Source organism: Protopterus annectens, chromosome 17.part0 (genome assembly GCF_019279795.1).
Source record: "Protopterus annectens isolate FY-2018-M chromosome 17.part0, PAN1.0, whole genome shotgun sequence".
Classification (NCBI taxonomy): Eukaryota; Metazoa; Chordata; order Ceratodontiformes; family Protopteridae; genus Protopterus; species Protopterus annectens.
In genome coordinates, this window is record NC_056751.1 from 368,505,962 (window position 1) to 368,531,754 (window position 25,793).

General features: G+C 37.1%; 1 protein-coding gene across 3 annotated transcripts in view; it reads right to left on the reverse strand.

Moving 5' to 3' along the window:
- The window catches only part of LOC122791286 (interferon regulatory factor 3-like), a 128,851-nt gene that overhangs the window by 73,307 nt on the left and 29,751 nt on the right, over window positions 1-25,793 (reverse strand). For 2 of the 3 annotated variants that reach the window (XM_044058969.1, XM_044058970.1), the window contains exons 4-5: window positions 20,430-20,598; window positions 14,950-15,136 (exon numbers count right to left, since the gene is read on the reverse strand). In XM_044058969.1, the coding sequence (XP_043914904.1) occupies window positions 14,950-15,136; window positions 20,430-20,598 (356 nt within the window). Of the gene's footprint in view, window positions 1-14,949; window positions 15,137-20,429; window positions 20,599-24,346 lie in introns of those variants that run through there. The other variant, XM_044058971.1, reaches the window with a different exon arrangement.

Sequence of the window (25,793 nt, forward strand, 5' to 3'; positions counted from 1 at the left end):
CTAAAGCAATTTAAGGGGTCTGTTATTGATGCTAGCTAGTAAAAGTGTTACTAATTCTGCCATGTACAAAGTGTTTCTCTACAAAATTACTTGCTTTGCTTTTAATTTACATTACAGTTGTTTACTTAGGTCATTGCAGTTGTTTGAGGGGTTTCACCACATCTGCATCTTGCATCTGATGCAAGGTGATTTTGTAGAGCTTTCCTGAATGAATTATGCTCTTGCTACATTTAAGATGGGAAAGAGTAAATTCCATGTATATAACTGTAGGTTTTAAGTGTTCTGTGTTGCTGTAACATGAGTTGCTGATGCCATTAGGAGTACTGCATTATTTGTAGATTATACTATGATCGAGATATTGATTTTCTATCCTGGCAGAAGTGGTCTAGATATGGATGTTTTTGGATCTCAATGAACTGTAAAGGAGATACTCAAACTAGAAGCCATTTTTCAATGTCTGTGGAGAAACATTGGTCTTCTACAGGGTTGGTCAAATGAATGAACATGCAATTTGTTGTTCAACGATTGAAGTTGGTTAGAAGCCCTACAGAATACAGGGCAAAATATTTCTGGCAATATGTAATCCATCTTTTGTCAGATATATTTATACACAGATTTTCTTTTAGTTGTCACTGCACTTGTGTGTGCACCAAAAGATAGTGTGGGACATAATCATATTCCCAGGGATGTGAAGGGGTTGACAAATGCTAATAGGATTCTTTGCCTGTCTTTGATCTTGACAGTTTCTGTGCGTTTACTCTCATTGTGTGTACAGAATACCTCTTTTTTGCATTTTTTGTGGCCTTTTTATAATTCTTCTCTAATGGTTTATTTGTTTGAGCACTTTCAAAGATAATAATGTCATATGAAAAAAATAACTGCCTGTATTGAGGATATATTTAGTGTGAGAAACGTTTGTAGGTATAACAGGGCCTGTGTAAACTTAGCCATGCAACCCAACCCAGCTGTGTCCCAATTATCAAGGGCATTTATTAGAAGGGGTTAAGCAAGTTAGGAGGTTTCTAAATGTTGTGTGGGGGGCTTATGTTAGTTTGGGTATAGTTACTGTCTGCCTCTGTCTATCACAGACATGGGTGCCAGACCTTGTGTGAATTTTCAGTTTTCCATCCACTGCTCAAGGTTATGCTTAAATGGTGTTAAGGATGGACTCTTATTCACATGGATGGGGACTCATTCACATGGATGGGAAAAAAAGAGAAAACAAATTTCAAATGAAATGTTAAACAGGAGTAAATCAGTGATCCTTGGAAGAGGCTTTTTGTGAAGAGGTTTATGGGTATATCATGCCTTTTAGGTCTTGTTCCAGCCCAGTTGCATGCCTCGTAGAGCTTTTGTATGTATGCAGCTGAGGCAGGAAGCTATTATGAAATTTATTTCAGATCATACTCCAATAATAACGAAGATGAAAGTACAGGTTAATGAAGTAAAAATGAGACACTGGCGCTTCCACACTTTCCTGTTAAAATGAGGGGAATTTAAGAAATGGGTAGTGGAAATTATTTGAGAGTTATTAGAGAAGACAGACATTTCCTCAGAAGTTATAGGTAGTGAGCAGGATAAAATGAAAGTGAAGTTTAAAGATAGGATAGAAATAAAAGAAAAGGAGATTTGGTTAAAAAGTAATTGGAATTAGAGAGGCTGACAAAGGTTAAAGTACTGCAGAATAAGGGGAATCTGACACAAGCAAAGGCACAACTGCAGACTGCTGAAGAGAAAATAAAGAAGCAGCTGGATAATATGCATGAGTTTATAAAGATTGCTAGCAATTAGTTTTTGATAACTCCAAAGCACAAAAACTCTTAGCATAATGACTTAGGCAACAAACAGAAAGTAGAAGGGGTTGTTGCCAAACTTGGGGAACCTAAAACAAGAAAAACTAGAGATCCTGTAGAGGTAAAGATTTTGGAAATGTTATAGAAATTTGTATGAAGCACAGGAATGTGGAAGACTTAAGTATGCCAAGGTTAGAGGTAGATGAGGCTCAACAAATGACAGCTATGATAGGAGGAGATGAAATAAAAACAGGGACATATAATCAATCTGCAGGAAAATCTCCAGGAATAGATGGTATTCCCGTGGAAGTTTGGAACCTAATAGGGAAGATGGTGAAAAATCTTGAAGGTTTTGTACAGTATTTTAAAAGGAGGGGAAGTACCAACATCCTGGAAGAAAGCTGTGGTGGCTGCAATAAATAAAGACAATAAAGACCCATCACACCCAGCTTCATACAAGGCCATTTCAGTTTTAAACCATGATTATAATGTGTTTGTCTATAATAGCTAAAAGAATGGCAAAGATGTTGCCAAACTTGATACACATGGACCAGTGTGGTTTTGTGGAGAGGAGCCACACATCTGACACCATTACTAGAACAGTGATGATCCACTGGGAAGCAGAATGCAAGAAAATACCACTGTTGAGTCTTTATGTAGCGATAGCATTCAAAAGAGTAACCTGAGATTTTATGAGTAGGGCAGTGGAAGCATTTGCATTACCTTAATTAGGAGGACATATGAGGGATCAGAGGCAAAAACTGAAGTGGGAGGGGTCCTCCCTGATCAGTTGTGTCTGACCAGAGGAACCAGACAGGGGTCTCCTCTTTCCACTTTACTGTTTGTGTTAAATTTAGAGATACTGGCAAAGAAAATAAGGGACTCCGAAATTTAAGGACATAAGTGGTATGGTAATCAAGAAAAGTTGGCTTTATTTGTGGGCAATATTATTTTGTACCTGATAAAACCAGAAAAGGACATCTCTGTGTAAGGAACATTCTGAGATTTTTTTAGGGATACAAAACTAATGAAGACAAAGCAAGGGTATGGCTGTTAACTATATACCAACACATGAATTGGTTCAGCAATACCCATATTTATAGGGATATGATAATTTGAAGTATTTGGGAGTAGGGGTTAAAAAAAAGATTCTGTTATTGCAGCTAAAGATATGCGAGATGATACTAAACAAAATACAATAAAAAAACTGAGAAACTGGAAGCTCTTGTTTATGGATATGGATAGCAAAATATAAGCAGTGAATGTTTTTAGTCCCTTTAGTTTTATATACAGGGTCGGTCATATTTTTATCAACCTGAGGATAGTGGATAGTAATTAATAAAGAGCTGAAGAATTTTATCTGAGAGGGGAGGAAGGCAAGGGGTAAGTGGGAGGAGTTGCTCCTTCCACTAGAACAAAGTGGTTCAGGCGATTTGAATGGATATTTAAAGCTGCTCAGTTAATGCTCACATACATAAAATAAGCAGAATGCTATAATTCAAAATGGAAATGGATGAAGTACGGGGAAACCGCACAACATTCCATCTTGAGTTGTTTGAAAATAGTTAAATGTAGTTTCTCCATTAGCAAACACTATAGATAATCTTTCAGGTAAGACATCTTAAAATAAAAAAGGATCCACAAAACAAAACAAAACAAAAAAAAAAAAAACCAACAACATTGTTTCAGTATCAACAAATGTTTTCTCCCAGAAAACAGAATCTGGTTATAAAACAAATGCCATTTGTTCCCAGTATCCCCTCACCAATTCTCTTAGTTTATTTTTCTTGTCATTAACAGCAAATATTCTCCGTTATGCACCATACTGTAGAATCCCAACTATATCCATTTTTAAAAAAATTTTAATGACAATCTGCCTTTTGTAAAAATCTCATCTGTACTACAGATTTGTCCAGCTTCACTCACTACATATGCCAAGGATTCAGACTTTTTGGATGATAATTTGTCATTTGTAAGAATGTATCCAATTGTATTTGTTTATGCAAACCCTTTAATGCTACATTATAATCAGTGCCTCAAATCTAGAAAATGTTGTTGTTGTGTCTTTCGGCTTTTCCTGGTTAGGGGTCGCCACAGCGGGACTCCAGTCCGCTAATGATTGGCAGTTGATTTTTATGTACAGAGTTGCCAGCCCTGACGTACAACCTTCAACGAAGGTACACCCATTAACGCATGTCTCCACACAGAAGATGCTCTAGCCGAGAATTGAACCGGACAGCATCTTACTGTGAGGCGACAACGCTACCGCAGCACCACCGCTGTTCAAATCTAGAAAATGTATTTCTTCTAATTCATAGTAAATAATTTTATCTGGCTGGCATAAAAATGTCAGCCATTAATAAGCCTTTAGACAAAACATGTCTGACATATGACAGGTTGAAAGCCACTACTATCCCCGTGTTATAGATTTGAAAATCTGTCAGAAAATTAAACAAATAAAAACTGATTTAGAAAAATAGTTAAATAGGTGTAAAAACAAACTTAAATTACTGTGTAAGTGGGCAAGTGCTTGTGGAAGTCATGTGTTATTGGGGAGTTATACAAGTCATGTTTTTGTTGAACACATTTGTGTAAACATAATTCCTCTCTGGACCTTCAAAGAAAAAAATGCCAAAAATTCCAAACCAAACTTGTGTTGTACATCACCATATATAACTGTTACATGTATTAGCTCCTAGAATGTATGTTCTGTCCATATCAAATCTGACATTTGTTACAGTAAATGCTTAGAATATCTGGTGTGTGATAAAATTTAACAGAAAATTGTAAAAATATATCTAAAACCTTGTTGAACGTTTGGCACAGCCTACTTATTGCCAGTCTTGGAGCATATCAACTGTCTTGGCTATTTAATGAAGACAGTGGGAAGGTACTGTGGGATTCTATACCTTGTGTTGCTTCGGTTTCCCCACTGTATAGTTTCAGTACACCCTAATTGCAACATGTTTCCAGATTTACAGCTGAACTGTTCCATGTGTATACTGTGTGATACCATATAATTTTTGTGCTCACGCAATACCTCCATACACATCCTTCTTACTGAAGAGTAAGATCTTCCTCCTGCTTTTTCACGACTCCCCTTCTATGTTGCAAAATACATAAGGCCTCCCATACTTGTTTAGATTACAGCTTCCTTTTCTATTTGTTTTGCATGAAAAAGAAAAATCTAGCAAAGCTAGACTTTCCACTGTGTGATACCTTAAACCTCTTGTATCGGAGGCAACATGGGATATATGCAAATTACCCTTTAAAGGATATCAGGTGTTTCAGCTAAATGACAATTCTGAATGTCCATGCCTTTTTCTTTTACTTTAAGTCTATTTATGGACAATTAAAGGCCAATAAAGCCAAACCCCTCTAGCTGTGGACATGCATATTACTGCCTTCTTATGGCATCATCAGCCAAGCATAAGAGGAATCTTTAACTTTTGTAAACGCAGGGTTGTACCCAACTGATATCCATAAACATTAGGGTAGCTACAAACTTGCGAAAATAGAGTGTGAACAAACTTCAGAAAACAGATGAAAGTGGCTGGCAGTCAAACAAGTCTCCGGAGCCTTAACGCAATTTTATTATAATGATGAAATAAACAGCGTTTTTGCTACAACACCAAAGTAGCTTCTTCAGAGGCTAAGAACACAGAAAAAAGGTGCCAATTACATTTATAGCATTGTCAACCTCATTCTAATCAGCTGTGACAAGGAATACATCACTTCCTTAGATTTGAATGTGTTTAAGACAACACGCACTTGATCAAAAGCATAACAGCTAGCCTTTTAAATAAAAACTGCAAATACACTTAATTTATAAAAAATATAAAAAATATATATATGAATATATTACTGACAAACTAAAATCTATGCTGAAATAAATTTCTGAAAAGGACTGTTTCATATATAAGATATATAAAATTGTGTGACAGGTTATTATAATAACCATAAAAAAATTTTTTACATGCACAAAAAATACATGTCTGTTGTTAGCGTAAGAAAGATCTGTATTTCAAAACAGGGGCTATATTACAACAGTCCTGGAATGTTAAAGGCATCTAGCTTAAATTGCCATTCCAGTTCTAAAATCTCTAGTAAAAGAGAGGTAGGTCCACCCCTGACAGATCTATGCATACAGTCAATACCCATGAATACAAAATTGTGTCCAGGGTTAGATTCTACATGTTTGGCAAGGGCGTTCTCACTTTTATTATTCCTAATAGCATAACTGTGTTGGTATATGCGCTCCCTAAATTTCCTATCAGTTTTTCCGACATAAAATGCCGGACAACATACGCAGAAAGCAACATATACAATGGATTTAGTGTCACAATTAATTTTACAGTTAATCTCATATTTTTTGTGGCCTATGCTAAAGGAATTCCCTGTCCGCAAAACATGACACCAATTGCATGTACCACAACTAAAACATCCTTTAGTTCTCTGAAGTGTTTGACTGGAATGATTCCGCTGCAGTAATTCCTTAATGTTGTTGCCTCTTCTATATGTGATCCTCGGTTTAACACCAAGTTTCCCCACCAAAAAGGAATTATTGGTAATAAAATACCAGTTCTTATCTATGATCTCCGAGATTTCTTTAGAGTTCAAGTTGAAAACAGTTGAGAAGGACAAAGTGTAATCACATTTAGGTTTATCAGACCCAACTATAATACAAGATCCTGTGCCCATCTGCTCACTAAAGTTACTGTTATTGACAAACGGTGTAATTATTCGGTTGTCAATTAGTGGTCTAAAAATGCCACTTAATCTTTTATTTGTAACTTCTACAATTAATTCTTCTATGATGGACAGTGGGTAACCCCTGTTGGAGAAAAACTCAGTAAGTACACCGCATTCTTTTTCAAAGTCTTTGAATTCACTACACATTCTAACTGCCCTAACTGTCCCTTAATGATTGCTTTTTTCAGTTTAAAAGGGTGGGCACTTGTGTAGTGTAAGAATGAATTGATGTAAGCCCCCCTGCGGAAGATGGACGAAACAAACCTAGAATTACTTGGGTCCTTTTTAAGTTTGACATCCAAGTAATCTATCTCACTGGCCTCGAATTTAAAGGTAAATCTAAGGAATGAGGTTGTTTGATTGAAATAATCAACAAGTGACTGTGCCTCTGCTTCATCACCCCTAAAAAGAATAAAAATATCATCCAGGAATCTGGTATAATAACCAATTTTGTCTTTCCAAATAGGATGTTTCAGGACAAATTCTCTCTCCCAATATGCCATAAACATATTGGCGGGAGCCCATCGCTATGCCCTGCTTCTGGATGTAATATTCCTTTCCAAAGATGAAGAAGTTAGAGGACAGAACTATCTGTGATGTTGTTAATCTCATCTCTTGGGGCTTTAAATTCCATCAACAACAGTTCTAACCATTCTGTGGCCTCCAAGTGTGGTATTGAAGTGTATAAGTCGACTGTAAGGAAATTGAAGGACCTGTCAAACCCGATGTTATTAATATTAGCAAGGAAGCTCCAGGAATCTTTACATATGCTTGGTACCAATTCCAAATACTTAGCTAGCAAAGAATCAATATATTTTGCTGACGGATAAGAGATGGAGGACCTCCCATCAACTAACGCCCTCATAGGGGGATCCACAAGGTTCTTATGTATCTTGGGTATACCAAACATCACAGGCGTCCTAGGTTGAGAAATATTGATGTATTCATAAGTGTCCAGGTCTATTCTACCTTCTATAAATAAGTCTCTATAATAACCCTTGATCCTGCTGATGTTGGTATTCATTTCATTGAGGGAGGAACAATTATAAGCAGGTGTATCCAGCACTAATGTCATTTTTTCATTGTACAGACTGTTCTCAAATACTACCAGCCCCCCACCCTAGGGTAGCTACAAAATATCCTAACAAACAAACTAAAGCAACGAGTAAAAAGGTCACACAGAAAAAAACAATTGGTTAAAAAACACAAAAAGAAAAATCTAGCAAAGCTAGACTTTCCACTGTGTATTCTTAGTACATGCAGCTTTACCTACTCCTGGTTCCAGACAGAAACAGAGAGAAAAAGTGAAGGTGCACAAAGTCTTTTACAGTTTTGAAAGTTGACACATTTGGTGTTTACAATTCTGTGAAGCACATGGAACTTTAGTTGCTCAAGTGTACTACAACATACAGAAAAATAAGTAGAAAAATTGTAGGAGTGAAAAAATATTTCACAGCTTTGAAAGATGAAACAGTTTCTGGTCAATGTCTGTGAGGTAAGTGTACATTAGATTGTCTAACAACTTTAAATGCTGTAATTGCTGCACAACCACACACACATAGGAAGGAAGTAACACTAACAACCAACTATTTTTATTTTGCTTTTATACCATACATGCATCTAATAATTTACCACCTATGCCATGATATTTACCTACAGATCATTTCCCAAAAATATGAGGCAAAAATCTGGGAATTCTGTGAAAATCTGGACAGTTGAGATGTATGAAAGGGTTTTCAGACCAACAGTTAAAGAATTAAAAAAAAAAAAAACACGTCAGGAGTGAAGAACAAAAGGTTCTCCAATACCACAACAGCTTGTTAACTTTAGTTTTAATTTGACCAAGTCAGAACTTCACAATAAAAAAATCCAGGCAGACTCCCAGGTACTTATCTTAACAGATTAATTTCTTCACCAAGAAGAATTAACTTGATTCTGAGAGGAACCCTATTAAGTTCCAAAAAGCATAGCTTTCATTATGTTCCATTTCTGGACTAGATGTTATCTTTCAAGCTATTTTTTTGCAGGTTGACCAGGTTAGTTTGTAGCAACTCTGACAAGTTGTTGAGGGGCTGCAGACTAGGAAATAACCAGATCAACGGCATATCATACATGGTTCACTGTAGGGAGATCATAGGCTATGGATTAAACAGTGAAAAAGAGGACCAAGAAGGAAACCCTACAAGGCTACAGAGTAAATGGAGGCAGAGGAAGAAACAGCAATCCAGTATGGACTGGAAACAGTTTGTCTAAAAAAGACAGCATGAAAACCATTAAAAAACACCAGAACTAAATGCAGTTTTCACAGAGTGCAGCAGAACTTTATAACTTTAGTGAGACTAATAAACAAGGTACCAGTAAGGAGGGTGGCATCTGTGCCAGACAGAGCATCTAACAGAGAGCACTCAGGATGCTTCTTTTTGAAGTTAACCTTTTGAAATCTACAAAGCAGATCACACAGGATGTGATTATGGGTAATCTGTCATAACTTATTCTTTTGAATATCTTTACTCCGTGAGGAAAGAAAGAGATTGACCTGAAGGTAGAGGTGAACCTAGGCAAAGGAATTTTTTGGAAGAGAAAAAAATACTGGGACCTCTCCAGGCAGCAAGAATAGAGATATGACAGAGGCAGACTAAAAATGTGTTAAGGGCTACAAGTGACTCGGAGTAATTTCAGAAACCAGGAATATACTCCATGTCCAGGCTGCTACATGCAGGTAGTTATTCTGTCACAGAAATAAATTTGTTTTTAAGTCAACTTCTTAAAATAAAAAGGAAGAAAATGTTTACCAGTGTTATCATACCAAGACAGAGCCAGAAAAAGTGTAGAAAGTTGAATTTCCTTTTAATATTCTCAGAAAGAAGTGGGACAGAGTTCGATTTAAAAAAGTTAAGAGTGGGAAGGGGTATTTGCAAGCCAGTTTACCGCTTTGATTCTCAGAATCAACTGTGGATGATCTTTTCTGGACAGACCAGGCTGCATTCCCAAGTTTTAAGCGGTGATGGGAGTGTCATCTTCCTTTTCCATCCTTCGTGCCTTATGGATAAGGGAGAAAAGAATCAGTTCTGAAAGTTTTAGGGAGTGTTTACAGATGAGATACAGAATCAGCAGCAGAGCAACAGAGATAACAAGAGTCTAGTCTATACCCCAGAGCTTCTTTTCCAAGGCTTTTGGTTCAAGAGCTGGAGCTAAACAAATGTGTGACAGTTTGTAAGTGTTTTTGCAAGTTCAGTGAAAAAGGATGAGATAATGGTGACTCAAAGATCGAGGGAGAACTTTAGTATTAATTTGAGGGCGATAGCTAGTGATCACAAAATCTAAATCCGAGTCACTACCAGAGGGAAAAAATGGCCTGGTAAGTTTTTTGATGAGCTTTGAAAGACATTTTGGCTAGAATGTCAAGAAGCTCCTATCTGTATGACACAAGTAGACTGACAGTAAAGCTTCCAAGCAGAAGCACATTCATTTTATGAAAGTTTCTATTATTAAATAAAAGCTCCCAATAGTTATACTAGCAGAAAGTATGAGACAGGAAAAAGCAAGAGCAATCTTAGCGAGATCCTTGAGGTTTACCATGAGCTTACATGGACCATTTGCCTCAATACACAAATATGTATTTATAACACTGCAGTATAGTCGGTTCCTGTATAGTAAAAGTGCATCTAATATTGGGCTCAGAATGATTACTTTTATTGTACTGTAGTTAAAGAAACCTCTCATATAGCGTGCATAAAGCATTAGCCAAGAATCTACAATGCAAGTACATCAGGGTCATCAAGTCACTGAAGAAGGTAGGCCAACTTATGGACATTTCAAGTTTTGTAGGATAGTTTTTTAAACTAAAGTTACTAGGCTAATGCTTGGAGGAGGCTTGGCGGTGGGGGGGTCACTGTTAGTGGTCTTTGGCCAGGGTTAAATTCCACATCAGCAGCTAAAAGTAGAAGAAACCAGAAGGTACACATGGTAGGTCTGCTGGAAATTTTAGAGAGAGTAGCAAGATGCTTGAGGAATACTCTCAGCATGACAGGCCAGAAAAAAAAATTAGGGAAGCAGTAATAAAAGATGCAGGGTTCTTAGTGACAGAAGTGTCAGCATGAAACAGGGAAAAAGATAAAGAAGAAATCTTTAATGGGGAATAATGTAATCTTATCTAAACTAAGAAGAGAACCAAGAAGAATTAAAGGGATAAAGATCCTAATAGAGATAGTTCTGGACAATGTAGGGACTACCCTGCTGACAATGAGTCAAAGACAAAAAGATGCGACTCAGATTCAGGAAACCTTTAAATATACAACAGGCAAACCTGGAAAGACTGATGGGGAAGAAAGCAAAACTTAAGAGTGGGTCATAATGACAGTGTAAGTTAAAGCTCAGAAGTGACAAGGGTGTACACAGCCAAACAAAATGAAGCAAGTCAGGAAGACCGTGAACCTGCCTAGTACAAGGTCACGATGGGGATTAGTAGCCTCAGCTGAAACTCCAGCATGCACAAAGCCAAGGGCAGTACCAATGTGACAGCCTGTGCTACTACTAAATGGGAGAGTGCAGTTGGAAGGTACTGCAGGATGACACGCATGAAAAAGCAAAAGGTTAGCCCAACATGCATATTCAAGGTAAAAATCTGCCATGCTATGCCATTACTGACCCCCTACGCTTGAATCTAGGGCTTTAAGCCATTGATAAACCAGCTTCATTTTGGATGGGCCAGCCACATGGATGCTATACTTTAAACAGCTGTAGCCCATTTTCTGCAATTCTTGCTTTCTCCAGTCTTCTAATATTTCTTCAGTCCTAGGCTGTGGGCAACCATGTCTGAAATTCTGATCAGTCTCTTAAAATCACTGTAAACCCAGACTATTTCCATAGGTTTTGAGATCAACGCTATGGTACTGTTGCACTCACTTTTCCATTCCTCTATTATATCTATTTTAAGGCATTTCTTTACTACACCTTCAGTACACCCTTTATGATATTTGGTGAGATTTCAGGTTAACCTTTTTTCCTCAAATGTTTTGAATATATTGTTGAATGAGATTTGTTTTGTCAGGAAGTTCTGAACAGTTCCTTGTTCCTTAAGAGTTTTTGTTTCTGTGGCTTATAGAGTGTACCACCTTCCTGTACTGCATGCACAAAGGTCAGTTTTACTCGTCTTTGGTAAAACTAACTACACAAGTTTGCACTCCCTGCCATGATTTTAGAACATGGATATGATACATATGTTCTGATGGGTCCAGGACTAATGCTCGAGTGGTCGTTTCACCGAATGTGAAACGGCTGGGCATACTTATGCGAAAGTGCTTTTAACCGAAGAAGCACTTTCGTGTAAGTATGCCTGTTGCGGAGATTGCACTACAGTGGGGATAAGGGAAAATTCCCTTTTCCCCACTGTAGTGCAACCTTGGAGTGAGAATATAAAAGTAGGGGTGTGTGGGGGGGGTGCAGGGGTGCTTGCCCTCCCTGCAAAAACATAAATGTAATTTTTTTTTTGAACACACTTTAATGAAAGCGTTCGCTAGTGTGTTCGGTGATCGTGGATTCGGATTGTTGAATTTTCGTTCAACAGTCCTAGATCCATTCTGATATTCTCTAACTAGTCTAACTCTACAGTTTACATCATTTACCTGTTATGGTAGGTCACATGTACTTGCCATGTAATTAAATGTGTTTTGTGCTGATATGACCAAAACCAATATTTGCTTTGCAGCTTTGAATTCCCTGGTCCTTACACTTCTATTGTAGATTACTTGTTGTGCAGTTCGTGTTCAGAGACTGTGTGTCACCATTTTAAGGTTGTTATAATGTTCCGTGACAACAGTTTATTATTGACTAAACGTATCTTTTAGCATTGGTCTGTATTAGGGCTCTGTTCCAGGTTATCTTGTGTCAATATACTCTGTCATGTCACTTGTCTTTCCTTCATTATACAGCTCAGCTGTCTTAAGAGTGACTGAACAAGAGTGACTGAACACTACCCTTCCAGAGAAGAAAATACATAGAGTTAATTTTTCTCAGAAAAGTGTACAAACTACATTTACTTTTTTCCTTATGATACTTGTTGTCTGCAGTAAAATTCAGTTTTTTTCAGTCTTAAACAGACATAAATGGGTTTAGACCCCTACCTAGACAATGCTTGTTGACTTCTTCATCCTCAAAAGTTACCCACTGTATAGAATTCTTCATGTCTGTAGCTTTTCTTGTTTTAGCTTGACAGAATATTTAAAATTCTGTTTAGGTTATGCACATGTTCTAGTTCTTAACTTTACTCCTCCAAAATGTACTATTCCACTGAAAGATTCCCATTCTTCATTTCTTCTGATCATTTTTAGTCCTTGCTTTCTAATATCTTTAAGCTATAATGACACCTCTACTCTGTGCTTGTTTAATTTCCTTCCTTCCACTAGTTCTGCTCTTGCATGCTGTTCACCCACAGATATAAGCTAACAAATATTTTAAATAGTTTAGGCTCTTCTCTGTATCCTTAACCATTTTGTACAGTCAGGGTTTTCTTCGCTATGCCCATATCTGTTAGATTCATATGCTGTAATGAATGTGGTTAGAAGTCACTCCCTCCCTTTTTCCAAGTTAGGTAGAGGGATTTTTGCAAGTTTATTTACTTGCTTTTTCTCCTCCCCATACGGAGGTGGTTTATCAACATGGCTACCTTCTTTCAATTGTTTCCACCTTTTTAAGTGGTGAAAGTCTCTCTAGTGTCATATCATGCATTAAATTTAGTACTACTACAACAGATGAAATACATTCCCAAACACAAACTGTATTTTTATCTGAATATTGAGATACTGTTTCGTATCTATACGAGTGCATACTTCAAGTGCTTTTTAGTAATGGTTTTCCTATTACATACTTATTGCTTCTTTACCAGCATGACCATACTAACTAAATCATGCAGTTCAGGTTGATTTTCTGTCAGTTAAGATAGTGTACTCTATTATCTTTGTAGTAGTGAAGTAACAGAACTCAGACTAACTATTCTAGCAGATTTGCTTCATTCCACAGACATCATATCATTATCATTAGCATGCTTTTCAGAAGTTGTTGTTGTCACAGGTAAAATGGGGTTACAGGTACAAATTCTCAACTTGTGACCTCTTTTCCTACGTATAAAACAGCCAATACTTTGTTATAAACAACTGACTGACATTTTACTACAGGTCTTCATGGATCAATTCTATATATAGCTTCGTAGTAAAACGAGTCAGTTTGACTTGCCCACTTTCTTAAAGCAGTGGGTAAACTTTTGTTTTTTAAATTTGTCAGTGAATAATATTTCTGTCATGTTATCTCTAGTACATTAACTCTGTCAACCATAAAAATAATTAAATGCCTTAAATCAAAAAATTGTGAACTTAAGCCACTTTTGTTATGAGAAAAAATACAGCTATGAAAAATTTGAGGTAGTACCTTTGAAAAAACACCAGGTTTGTCAAGTAATGCTTTCCTAAACTTATCATAGCTCTGCTTCTCAGTCTTGTCCAGGTCTATGCAGGCTTTTAGTGGTCCTTCAGTAAGTCGGCTGAAAGGATGCTGGTCCATTTGGCCTAGTCTTTTCACTCCTGGCTGCCATACTGCTCAAAGTCAAATATGCATCTGCAGCTTCCTGTCTTTAGTTATATTAGTGAAAGAAGTGTCTTTGGCCTCCTGACTGATAGGGCTGCAGAGGGCTTTGGTAGGATAAAATAGGGAGTTTGCAGCTTCATTGCTATGTGGAAGTTTGGTACAAGACAACTAAAAAGACAAAAAGGGTGATTCCCCCCTACCCATCATGGAAAGCAGATGTCAGGCAGTAGCTGAAAGTCAGATTCAAGAAAAAGAATACGGACTCTGTAGCTGCTGTGGAACAGCAGGTCTTCTCTCCTTTTCAGTCTTGTCCACCCAGACGCACAAGCACCAGGATATGTATAGTAGCATTTCAAAACTGTGGTGAAGAAATCAGATTTTTTGCCACAGCCGGTGATAAACAGACTAACACTTTAAGCTGGTTTCAAGAACAGAACCATGCATGCATGTGGGAACTCTGAATGTTATGATACAAGAATTAGCTCTCTTGAGCTTGTCCTACACATCAGTAAAGAACAGCCCCTCCAATCAGTCTTACAAACAGGCATATTTTGGATAACCAGCAGTAACAAACATCTGTAACCTGCTTTCCTAAAACATCTACTAATGGAATGAAACATCAAAGGTAACCAAGCATGGTGTATGGTAACATTAGCAGCACTATGCAGAGGCTGTAGGCACATAACTGTTAAACTGTTAAACTCCTGGCATGCCTACCAGACTGTACACAGTGCAGGTTCAAATATCATTATTTAATGGATGTTCACTAATCAAAACAAGAAAAGTGACAGTGTAAAATGTGCTTATTAATACGGAGTAAACTTACTCTGAGAAGAACTGGGACTGCTGCCGATCTCGTAAACCTTGTGAGGGTCGGATGGATTCATGGAGTTGTCTTCTAGTTTACTAAATCTAGGAATGCTATTCAGTGCACAACGGAAGTTAGTTTTCCACTTTGCTGGGTCATATTCAGCTTGTAAACCTGTGTATTTTCCACTCACTACAGCCCAGGCCTATAAAATTATACAGAAAACTTGGTTGTAGTTTTTTACTGGCTTAAAAACTTGCACAGTATGTGTTTGCCAACATAAAATCAAACTGTACTTACAGCACATTACATCCCAAGATCAAATCCACAAAATAAAAATAAACTAGAAGGCTGCCAGCCTTCAGTCTACTGACAAACCACACACACACACAAATTTACATGCATCTCTCTCTCTCTCTCTGTATACACACAAAAAAAGTAAATAAATAGCTTTACAAAGCCAAATAACTGCTTCCAAGTTTAATTATGGACAGGCAACAGTAAAAGTAACTAAAAAAAATGGTACTTTTCCTTTTGCTATCAAGCTACAGATGATTTTGCACAGCTGACTGTACCTGGCATATGAAATAATGTTGAAGAAGAATTCCTAGACCACATGATTATCTGTTTCAACATAAAGACAGACACAGACACACACACACACACACACACACACACACACACACACACACACCCCATTAGTATGTTGGTTCTTTTAAAGTTTTGTTATATATTTTGGTGACCCCAACACTGTGTCCTGGTTAGCTCTAGCATCACACTTCCACATTTCCTTCCTACATAACCCTTTTTATACCTGCCCTTTAACTGCCACTAAACAGTGCACAGCTGGCTGACTACAGCAGGTAGACTGAAGTGAAGAAGGCATTTCATCATGCAAACTTCACTGAAATTTTTGATATGTGCAGATACCTCAGTAGGGTAGAAACATGCAATAACTGTGGGAGAAGGGGTGGAAAGGATGCATGCCAGCTGTGGCGCATATTCACTTAGGATAGTTACCCCTGACAATGCTTTCTTTCACAAAGCAGCTAAGCTGCAATTCCTAGACACCATTATCAGTCCTTTTTAAATGACTAAAATTTCATCCTGGCCCCCAGAGAACAACCAGCCCAACACCTTTACACAAATTCAATTCACCTGCTTGCTCATCAATACAATGCATCATTTTAGTGTTCAAACAAGAGGCAGTAATTGTAAGTCGATGTACTTTGACAGACAGAACCTTCTAGCAGATAATGATCTCTTGGTTCACCCAGACTCCCCATTTCTACCTACCTACTGGATAATCTGCAGACCCTATTGAAGCAATATTTTCTTCTCACACCCCTAATAAGAATGATCAAGCCTGTCCCATTTTGTAACTGAATTATACTGCTGTAGGATATTACATTTTCTTTAGCAAAGCTGTTTCAATGCTCTACCACCCTTGCTGTGAAATAGTTCCTTAAGGCTTATTTGAAGTCATTCATCCTGTAACTTAGACTTAGGCCTTTGTGCAGAAATACCTCTTTTTTTGAAATGTTACCCAGCAACTCTAAATTTCCCTGAAACAGTTGTTTCTAACATGTTCATAGGTAGGTACTAGGCTATCTTCCCGAGGGCATTTATAAGCCTAGCCAGAGTGTGTCAGCTTTCACTGCCCCATTGATTAACTGAGCCTCTGTCAAGAAGAGCCAATGAAGTGATCTCAGGGGTGTATTTTCTGTTACCCATCCACTCGTCAAGGTTTCTCTTGAAGAGTGTTAGTGAGGGGCTCTGCCTAATGTAGTTAGGAATTTTGTTCCAAAGCATGGGGAGTCTCTGCGACAGGAATCTATCCCTCCAGCATGTTCTATTTATTGTTGTGGCAAGGTTTAGCTCACTAGAGCGAGTGGCTCACAGTGACTTGGATTTCTTTAGGTGTTCCATTCTAATGTTGAAATGTAATTCATATGTACCATGCTGCCATCCTAGAACATTCTTAAAAGGATCTGGTGTTCACTCTGTTTAAAGTATTACTTAGAAAGTCAATAAGCAGACCAGATCCAATGGCCAAGCATTCATTTTCAGCTGCTGTACAACTGGAAACTTGCAGTGGCTTTGGGAGTTTTTACCCATCATACATTGGTAGGTCCTGAGAATAAATCTGATCTAGCAAACATTAGGAAGCAGGGTTCATGAATTGTGCAAAAAATAAATTATTCAACTGTCTGTCATAGACTTACTAGTGATTTTGAAAGAATGCAATTAGTCAGATGCAAATGTGATGTTAAAAAAAAAAACAAGCAGTTTTGTACTGCCAGGTTGCTCAGTCAGTAAAGTCAACTCAGAATTTGTCCTGGCCTGGTTATACTGTTAAGCTGTACCAATCTCTCTAATTTCCAGTGCCTGCATGGTGCTTACAAGTTGTCAGATGCTGAAACAGCTGTAATCATACATGTTGTTTTCAAAATGCAATGTTGGTATGCAGTTGTGTTAAAAAAAACAAACATCTGTACTGTGGCTTATTCTTTTAAAGGTTAATGATCTACTCATTATGTTATACTTCAGTAAGACCAGAAGACCGATAAGGGTTAATCCTGCAAAAAAATCTTTACAACTCCATTGTTTAAACTATAAGATGTAAACTACTTACATAAACACTTAAAACTTTGAAGTAACATACCAAGGCACAAATATATATTTTTCTGCACTCTTTGCCCCTGTTCCTGTCGATCATCAACCCCTGTCTATAACCAACATTCCCCATCATTGGGATGAGGTTCAACCAGGAGGGGGCAATCACTCAGACAGCCATTATGGGTGGTTCACGTTTTTTTTTTTCTCTGTACCCATCACATACACCTCGTGAAGCATAGGGAGCAGCATGCAATGAGATGACAGTGGAAGATGCTCGTAAGAGGTGTTCCTTCCCGGCATCCCTGACCCCCTATCCCCAAGGCATAAATGCTAAGCTTCCAGGTTGCCACCTACAGGAAGTTAGCACCAACCAGTGCATCCTAGAGTTTATGCAACCCCACCATCCCCAGTAGAGGTGAGCAGGCCACCCCTTCCCTTCTCCCCCTCTCTATCTGGCTCCCCCTCTCTGGCTCCTCCAGTGCCAAAGACAGTAGTTAAACCCTGGACATCTGGGAATCCATTCCCTGCATCATGGAAGCAGGCGAAGACACAGATTTTTAAAACAGTCTTTGCCATGGAATCATGCTGTGCTGCTGTTTGTTGAGCAGATCTAACCTGGTGCTACTAACCAGTAATATCCCTGCTTCTGTTAAGTAGACTATGGGCAGTAATCTGAGGCACTTTTTCATGCCAAATGTTTCATCTTTTGGTGCTAGCCATAGGACAGAGGAATGCAACTAACCTTCTCATGTCACATAACCAAGCTGCCACCAAACTAAATTCTGATGCAGCTGAACTTCTGTTAAACATTTCGAAGATGATTGCCAAAGACTTCTTGATGCTGCATGTGTTGGCTAGTGATAACTAAAATAAATGTACTTGAGATGGAACACACATACTGCTGCTACACAATGCTGGAGTGTGTTGCTAAAACCTCTCCTGTAAAAGTTTGGAGTATGTTCTCCTTTAATGTTCCACTTGTTTCTAAGTGGATTTATCCAGTGTTTCATGGTCAGGAGTGAAAGAGTTTCATTCAACATCTAAAAACATAACTAAAATGAGCTACTCATAGTATTGTCTTAATTTATTATGAATAAACAAATGCTAAAAACTGCTTTAGAGAAGAGGATCTCATTGAAACATACAAAAAGATAATCAATAAATGTGTTGAATACTTTAAATGGTTCTGTCAGTAATAAGTTAATTTTACGGCATAAGAGAAGGTATTCAAAATATTGTATGGGTGACAAACTGGCTGAGACTGAACATGGTTTTGCTTTGAAATTATTTATCAGTTCCATCCACAGCTCTCAGCATCTTATCTACAGGATCAGGGACAAATACCCCAAAACGGGCATTTTTTAAAATATCAATGTGGTTTACTTTGAAAATTAATAGAATAGAAAGATGTTTAAAAAAATATACATTTTCTGAATAAAAAGTCGTCTACATTAACTATCATCATTTTGATGAAAAATCATACATTTTATGATGGAAACAGCAAACATTTGCTCCAAAATTTGTGACATCACTGAAAATAAGGGTCGATTAAGAGGTATAATCATTTTCATGACTAGGTGGTTGCTCAGGTGGATATAAAAGACATTACAGCACTTACTGAAAATAGCAGTAGAACTTCCCCAGTGCCCTGGCCAAATTTAACCTCATTAGTATGAAGACCACATCAGGTTTCCCCTGAAAACAGGGCACATGCCTAGTGGGGCTAACCTAGGCAACAAGACAAATAAAAAATAAGGACCTTACAGAGATTTGATTTCAAGATCAAGAGCTGTCGTGTTTAAAATTTAGTATTGAATGACTACCATCCAGTTGTATCTCACAGTTTTAATAATGCACAGATTAACATTATAAAACCACAAAATTATGAAAAAAAATAATTTGATTCATAACATAAATTTCTAACCACCTTAAGATATACACAACAAACCCTCACAGTACTTTGTATCTTTGTTGCATTTCCTTACACTTCAAAGATGCAGACCTCTCTGACTGCATTTTTATCAATTTACTTTGCCATCCCCGCCCCTTCATCCTTGATGGCTATGATGCTTCGTTCATTCCTCATTAATACCTACAGCAGCATGGGTCAAGAGTCGAATGATGTGTGGTCATCACTCTTGTTTGGGCTAATTAGTTATGTCCTAACTCCCTTCCCATGGCAACTGGTGAAGTGTTTGCCAAGGTAGAGCCTGCATTGTTGAAATGATTGGTATATGCTTTCATATGCCAAACCATGGCTACAAAGCTCTGCACTGCTTAACAGGCCAGAGAGCCAGATAGCATCTAGCAATTGCTAGGTGATCCCCATGTATCTGACCTACCTGCTTCCATCCCCCTGGAACAGGCAAGGTGAAGTCAGGCATTCACTCCCATCCCCCTGGTCACTGGGGTTATAGTTGAGGTTTCAACTTTACATTTTGTGTACAGCTATATTACAGGAATTTACACTGCTGCAGACATATGAGAACTTGCTGACAGAAACAGTTAATGTATATAGAGCAAGATTCAGTTTTGGTGAAAATTAAAATACAAATATTCATATTGTAGTATGTATAAAAATGTACAGAAAAACTAACAAAGCCAACTTTGTAGTGTGAAAAACATGGCTAACAATGGGTAAAAACAAAAGAAGGCATGGATTGAAGTATTTAAAGATACCATTGAGATTCTGTTTAAAAAAAATCAATTATAATATTTTCCTACACTATAACAAGACTTAACTCTAATATGTAGTCAGCAAAATTATCCCAATGGTTGACCCAAGTCAAAAGAACATGCAACATTTTTACCCTTCCCTGCCCTGTCTAAAATACAAGTTTCCATTTGGCATATGTAGACTAGATTGCAGGAAGACATACCTTGAACAGCTTGTAGTCATTTTCAGAAATGTCCTTCCTTGAAATGTGCTTCCAAGGGATGCGAAATTTGGTGTGGTTGACATCCAGCCAGCAGAGCCCTGGGTACTGGCCACTGTTAATCTGCTGAATTAACCACTGGCCTAGATGGGGTTTATGATATGACAATGTACTGTACAACAGAAAAACAAAGATGTACATTACACGATTTGGCATTTAGTGCCATAATTTACAAGCTGTCTCCTACCATCACCAGAAGCTGCCTATCACATATATGCAACAATGCAACTGCTGATATAGTAAGAAATCTCAAAATATGTAGTTTATCACTAGTGATGAGTGGCAAGGTCATAATTGACAAATGAAAGAGCTACATGTTAAGTTAGTCCTTAACACACTGTCCCTGATGAAGAATGATCACCACGTTTTGAATGAGACTATCTTATCAGCATACAAAGTACTGTATTACTGTACCGTAATGGGAACCCTTACCTTGAGAGGGCATAACTACCCCAGAATTTATAGTCATTCTTGAAATATGCAAGACAAACACAAGCTGTCTTGCATACTTTACAAAACCATTTCAAACCACAGACTCCTCTCAATGCTTAGAATAACTACTGTGCACTCCGGGCAACGAGGTTCAGAGCACCACATGAAAATGCCATACTTTGAGGGAAAGGATGAATTACATAACTTAACAGGTCTTGTGTAGCTTGGGATTCATAGACACCTGAACTACACCAGTGCAGGGCAGGATTTGAAAAGCATCAATTGTTGTGCTGCATTGTAGTGGCACACAATTATGCCTTCCAGTTTTGGAAATCTGTGCAGGGTGAACTGGAGCATCTTTGCACTGCTGAGATAACTGGTGAAAGAAAAGGATGCAATGTATGACTAAGTGTGTATGTCAGTGAGTGAATGGGTCTGTGTTTGGGCGGGGTTAATCAGTGTATTTGTGTAAATTGTGATATTTATGTGCAACTAGCTATTGTGAAGGCTAGTGTGTGTGTGTGTGTGTGTGCTCTTCTAAGTTGCTATAGCTCAGGTGGTAGGTGAGTCACTGTGTAGATGTTCCAGCACAGAGTGGAGTGATTCAGTTATGCAAATTCTTGTCATGCGATATTGCTCTTTAGGGAACTTCTATGAATTGGTGCATATTACTGCAGTACAAATCCACTCATTAGGTCAGGGCAATTTAGACTAATTTAGACTGTTGTGCCCCTATGAATACCAGTCCTAGTGGCTCTCATTACATGAATTACACCACAACCAATACGGTTAGAAAAATTTACAGCTCTAAAATCTTTACCTGGGTGATCTTGCAAATCTCCACCTACCAGTAAAAGGAAAGCATCACCCACCATTTTGTACTTCAGCAACTTCTCTCCTTCTGCTGTCAAATCACAACTGTACTGGAAGTTTAAGCTCAAGTTACAAAAGCGCTATAATAAGACTTAACATTGTTTCTGCTTTGTGCAATAATGTCTACTTAATACCGTTTTATTAGTGTATATATATATATATATATATATATATATATATATATATATATATATATATATATATATATATATATATATACACACACACACACACACACACACACACACACACACTATATATATATACATACACACAAAATTATATATATATATATATATATATATATATATATACATATACACACACACACACATGTATATATACACATACACACATTATATATATATATATATATATATATATATATATATATATATATATATATATATATATACATATTATATATACACACATTCACCAAAAATTAACTCCTAGGAGTTAAAAACCACAAAAGAAACACAAGTAGGTGAGTTCAACAAACCACAGAAGCCAAGGTGTAATCCAAAAATCGTCGTTTACTGAAAACTTGTTAGCGCTTTCGTGTAATGGTATCCAAACACTTCTTCAGACAAGTTTTTTACATTTGTAACCTCCATTTAAATATACATCTCTATTAACACATTTATTCAATCAATAAAAACAATTAAACCAATTTCTCAATTAGTTAGATACTGCCCTAATAAAAAATAATACTGTGTTAGAAAATACATTTTAAAAACTAATACTATTACTTCATTGTTTTAATTAAATTAAATTAAAAACCTAGGTTGAAATTACATTTTGTTGGTACCATGAGAATGTACCTTACTGCTTAAACAGCCGTGTTCTCATTTACTAACCATTGCAAGTCAACTTATATTATTACTTTTGCTGATTAATTCCTTTTTTACAAGAATTATTTATAAAAATTAAGATAAAAATAAAAATAAAAATAAAAGTAAGAATGAAAATAAAAAATAAATCCCTATATGGGTAACTAAATGAATACATAGGTAGATAAATAGCCAATATCCCAACTTACATTAATTGTGTATATTATACATGTGTTTATTTCATCTTAAAAGGGCTTTTTGCTTTAACAAACATTTTATTGAACATGTTTCATTGATCCCAGGGTGGACATGGGCATTTGTTTTTAGTTGCCAGAGCAACTCACATTCTTCTAGCTTTAAATGCCATGGGCCTCCTCTGGGGTTTATTCTTACTTTCTGCACAACATTGAACAAGAAACTGTGATTAGTGTTTTCTGAAATGTGTTTTGCAAGAGCATTAGACATGGTTCGCTTAGAAATCGCATAAGTGTGTTCATAAATACGTTGTTTTAAGTGCCTTTCAGTTTTTCCAAAGTAGAATGCAGAGCATGCTGTGCATGTAGCCAGGTATACTACTCCTTGAGTAAGGCAATTACATTTTTCATTTATATAGTATTTTGTACCTCTGATAGAAAATGTCGATCCAGTTTTTATGTATTTACAGTAACTACAATGACCACACTTAAACATGCCTTTATTAACTTTATATGTTCTAGTGGGGGCTTCCAGCATTGTTTTCAGGGACGGAGCCTTTCTAAAGATTACTATGGGGTTTTGTCCTATATTAGTATGAGAATTTTGGCCTAATTTTAGGAGTTCCCAATTATTGTCTAGAATACGTCTAAATTCTACACTTAATTCATTGAACTGTGTGGAAAAACTGATGTTATAATTATTTTGTTGTTCTTGTTTTTGTTCTTCTTCTTCTACAGTTCTGGAATTATCAAGAACTTCAGTTTCTCCTGTTCTATCTAAAAGGTTGTTACTATCTTGTGTTTTTAGAAGAGGTCCTAATATTCCAATGGTTCTCTTTCTCATTACTTCTTGAATAACTGAATTTATCAGTCTTCGAGGATAACCTCTATTCAAGAACATGGTAGTCAAGAAGTCACACTCTTCTAAGAAAGAACTTTCTTCTGAGCACATCCTAGATGCTCGTACTACCTGACTCTTAACAACCCCTTTCTTTTGAAAGGAGGGATGGGAACTCGAGAAATGTAAAAATGAGTTACTGTAATGAGGTTTTCTATAAATGGAAGTGGTGTATTTCATCTTTTCCATATCTTTGTTTATTTTGATGTCTAAAAAGTTAATTGATAACGCATCAAACTGGTAAGTGAACTCTAAAAATGAAACAAAGGAGTTCATTTTATCAATAAGTTTAATGGCATTTTTTTCATTAGTTTTCAAAATCATTAATATATCGTCTTGGTATCGTGTATACCAGACGACTGAGTCTTTGAATATTTTTTGTGGAAACAAAAAAGTATGTTCCCAAAACGCCATTACTAAATTGGCAAAGGACCCCCCACAAGGAGAGCCCATTGCTACACCTGTTGACTGGAGGAACAAGTCATTTTTAAACATGAAAAAGTTATTTTTCAAGACTAGTTCTAACAGGGTTATAATCAAATCTAGATCACCTGGCAGATGTTTGTTCAATAAAAAGTCTCTAACCCATTCTGCACCTATTTCTTGTGGAATTGCTGTATATAAATCTTTGACGTCAGCTGTCATGAACGCAAAGTCGGCTTGAAATGGAATATTTAATTTTTCTAAGACGAACCAAGAGTCTTTGCATATTTGTGACTCATTAAGGACTTGTTTTAATTTATTGTCCACCCACTTGGCACAGGAATAGGTTATGGACTGACGTCCATCTATTATGGTCCTAAATGGAGGGTTATGGATGTTCTTATGCAGTTTAGGAACTCCGAAGATGACAGGAATCATAGGAGCTGGCATAGTTAAATATTGGTACAATTCTGTGCCTATAGACCCCTCAATGTACAAATCACTCAATGAATTTTTTATTTTTTGGTAGAACTGATTCAATTCATTCTTTGAGATTTCTGTATAGTTATCACTTGATAACATTTCTTTTATCTGCTTCTCGTAGTCATCTTCGTACATGAGAACTGCCCCCCCACCTTTATCGGGTTTCATAACCCGAATGTTGTGAGCTTTTACTAGGTCTATCAAATTATGCATGTCTATATTAGTATGTTTATGTTGAAAATACTCTTTGTTCAATGCTCTTAAATGAATTTCTACTACTCTTTCAAACACTAATACATTATTGTCCAATGGTGGATTATATGTGCTTGCCACTCGCTCAGTACTAAACACGTTATCGTTATCACCTAACAAGATTTTTAAGTTGAGTTTGCGAGTGTAGAGCTTGAGATCACAGAGAGCTTTGGCTAGGTCTGGCTTATGTGGAAGTGAATAATTAAAGCCTTTTGCCAGCAATTCTGCAAATTCAGTTGGAATCTCGAACAATGTGTAATTATAAATTTTAAAGTCATTGCTGTCACTTAGAGTGATAACAGGAAAAGAACCAAAGCCTGTTACCTCTTGCGGCGATTGAATGCTCTCCTGTTGTTGTTCTGGTTCTTCTTCTGAGCATTCTTCCGCCTGTTGTTGTGAGCTACTGGTTGAAAACCCTGGTTAGTGTAATCCACTCGGCCATTGTCGGCTTGTTGTTTTTGCTGATTTAGGTTGTAAATGCGTTCACTTCTTCTGTTTTGGTTACCGTCGGGGACCTCGCCATACGTAACCTCATTGTTGTTGATTACCCCAGCGTTAGTTGCTGCATTAGCGGGTGTATTTTCATTAGTTATATCTACACCGTCAGTTGAAGGAAAATAAGAGGCGTTGTTGGTTCTGTTAGACGGCGGATCGGGGTACGCATTGCCGTTGGCGTATGCCGTCATGTCCCTATTGATCTTCCGTTTTTTGGTTTCACCAATTTTTATAAGGAGTGAGTCAATACTTGAAAAAATTCTTCCATAGTCGTATTGATAACGATTAAAGTCTAAATTAGTTTTAATTTCATGTTCTAAGGTTTGTAACTGTTGTTCAAGAGTTAGCATTTGTTCCGTATACTCTTTTACTAATATGTCAAGAAAGCAAAGCCCCTGCTGGTTGAAGAATGCAATGAGCGTCT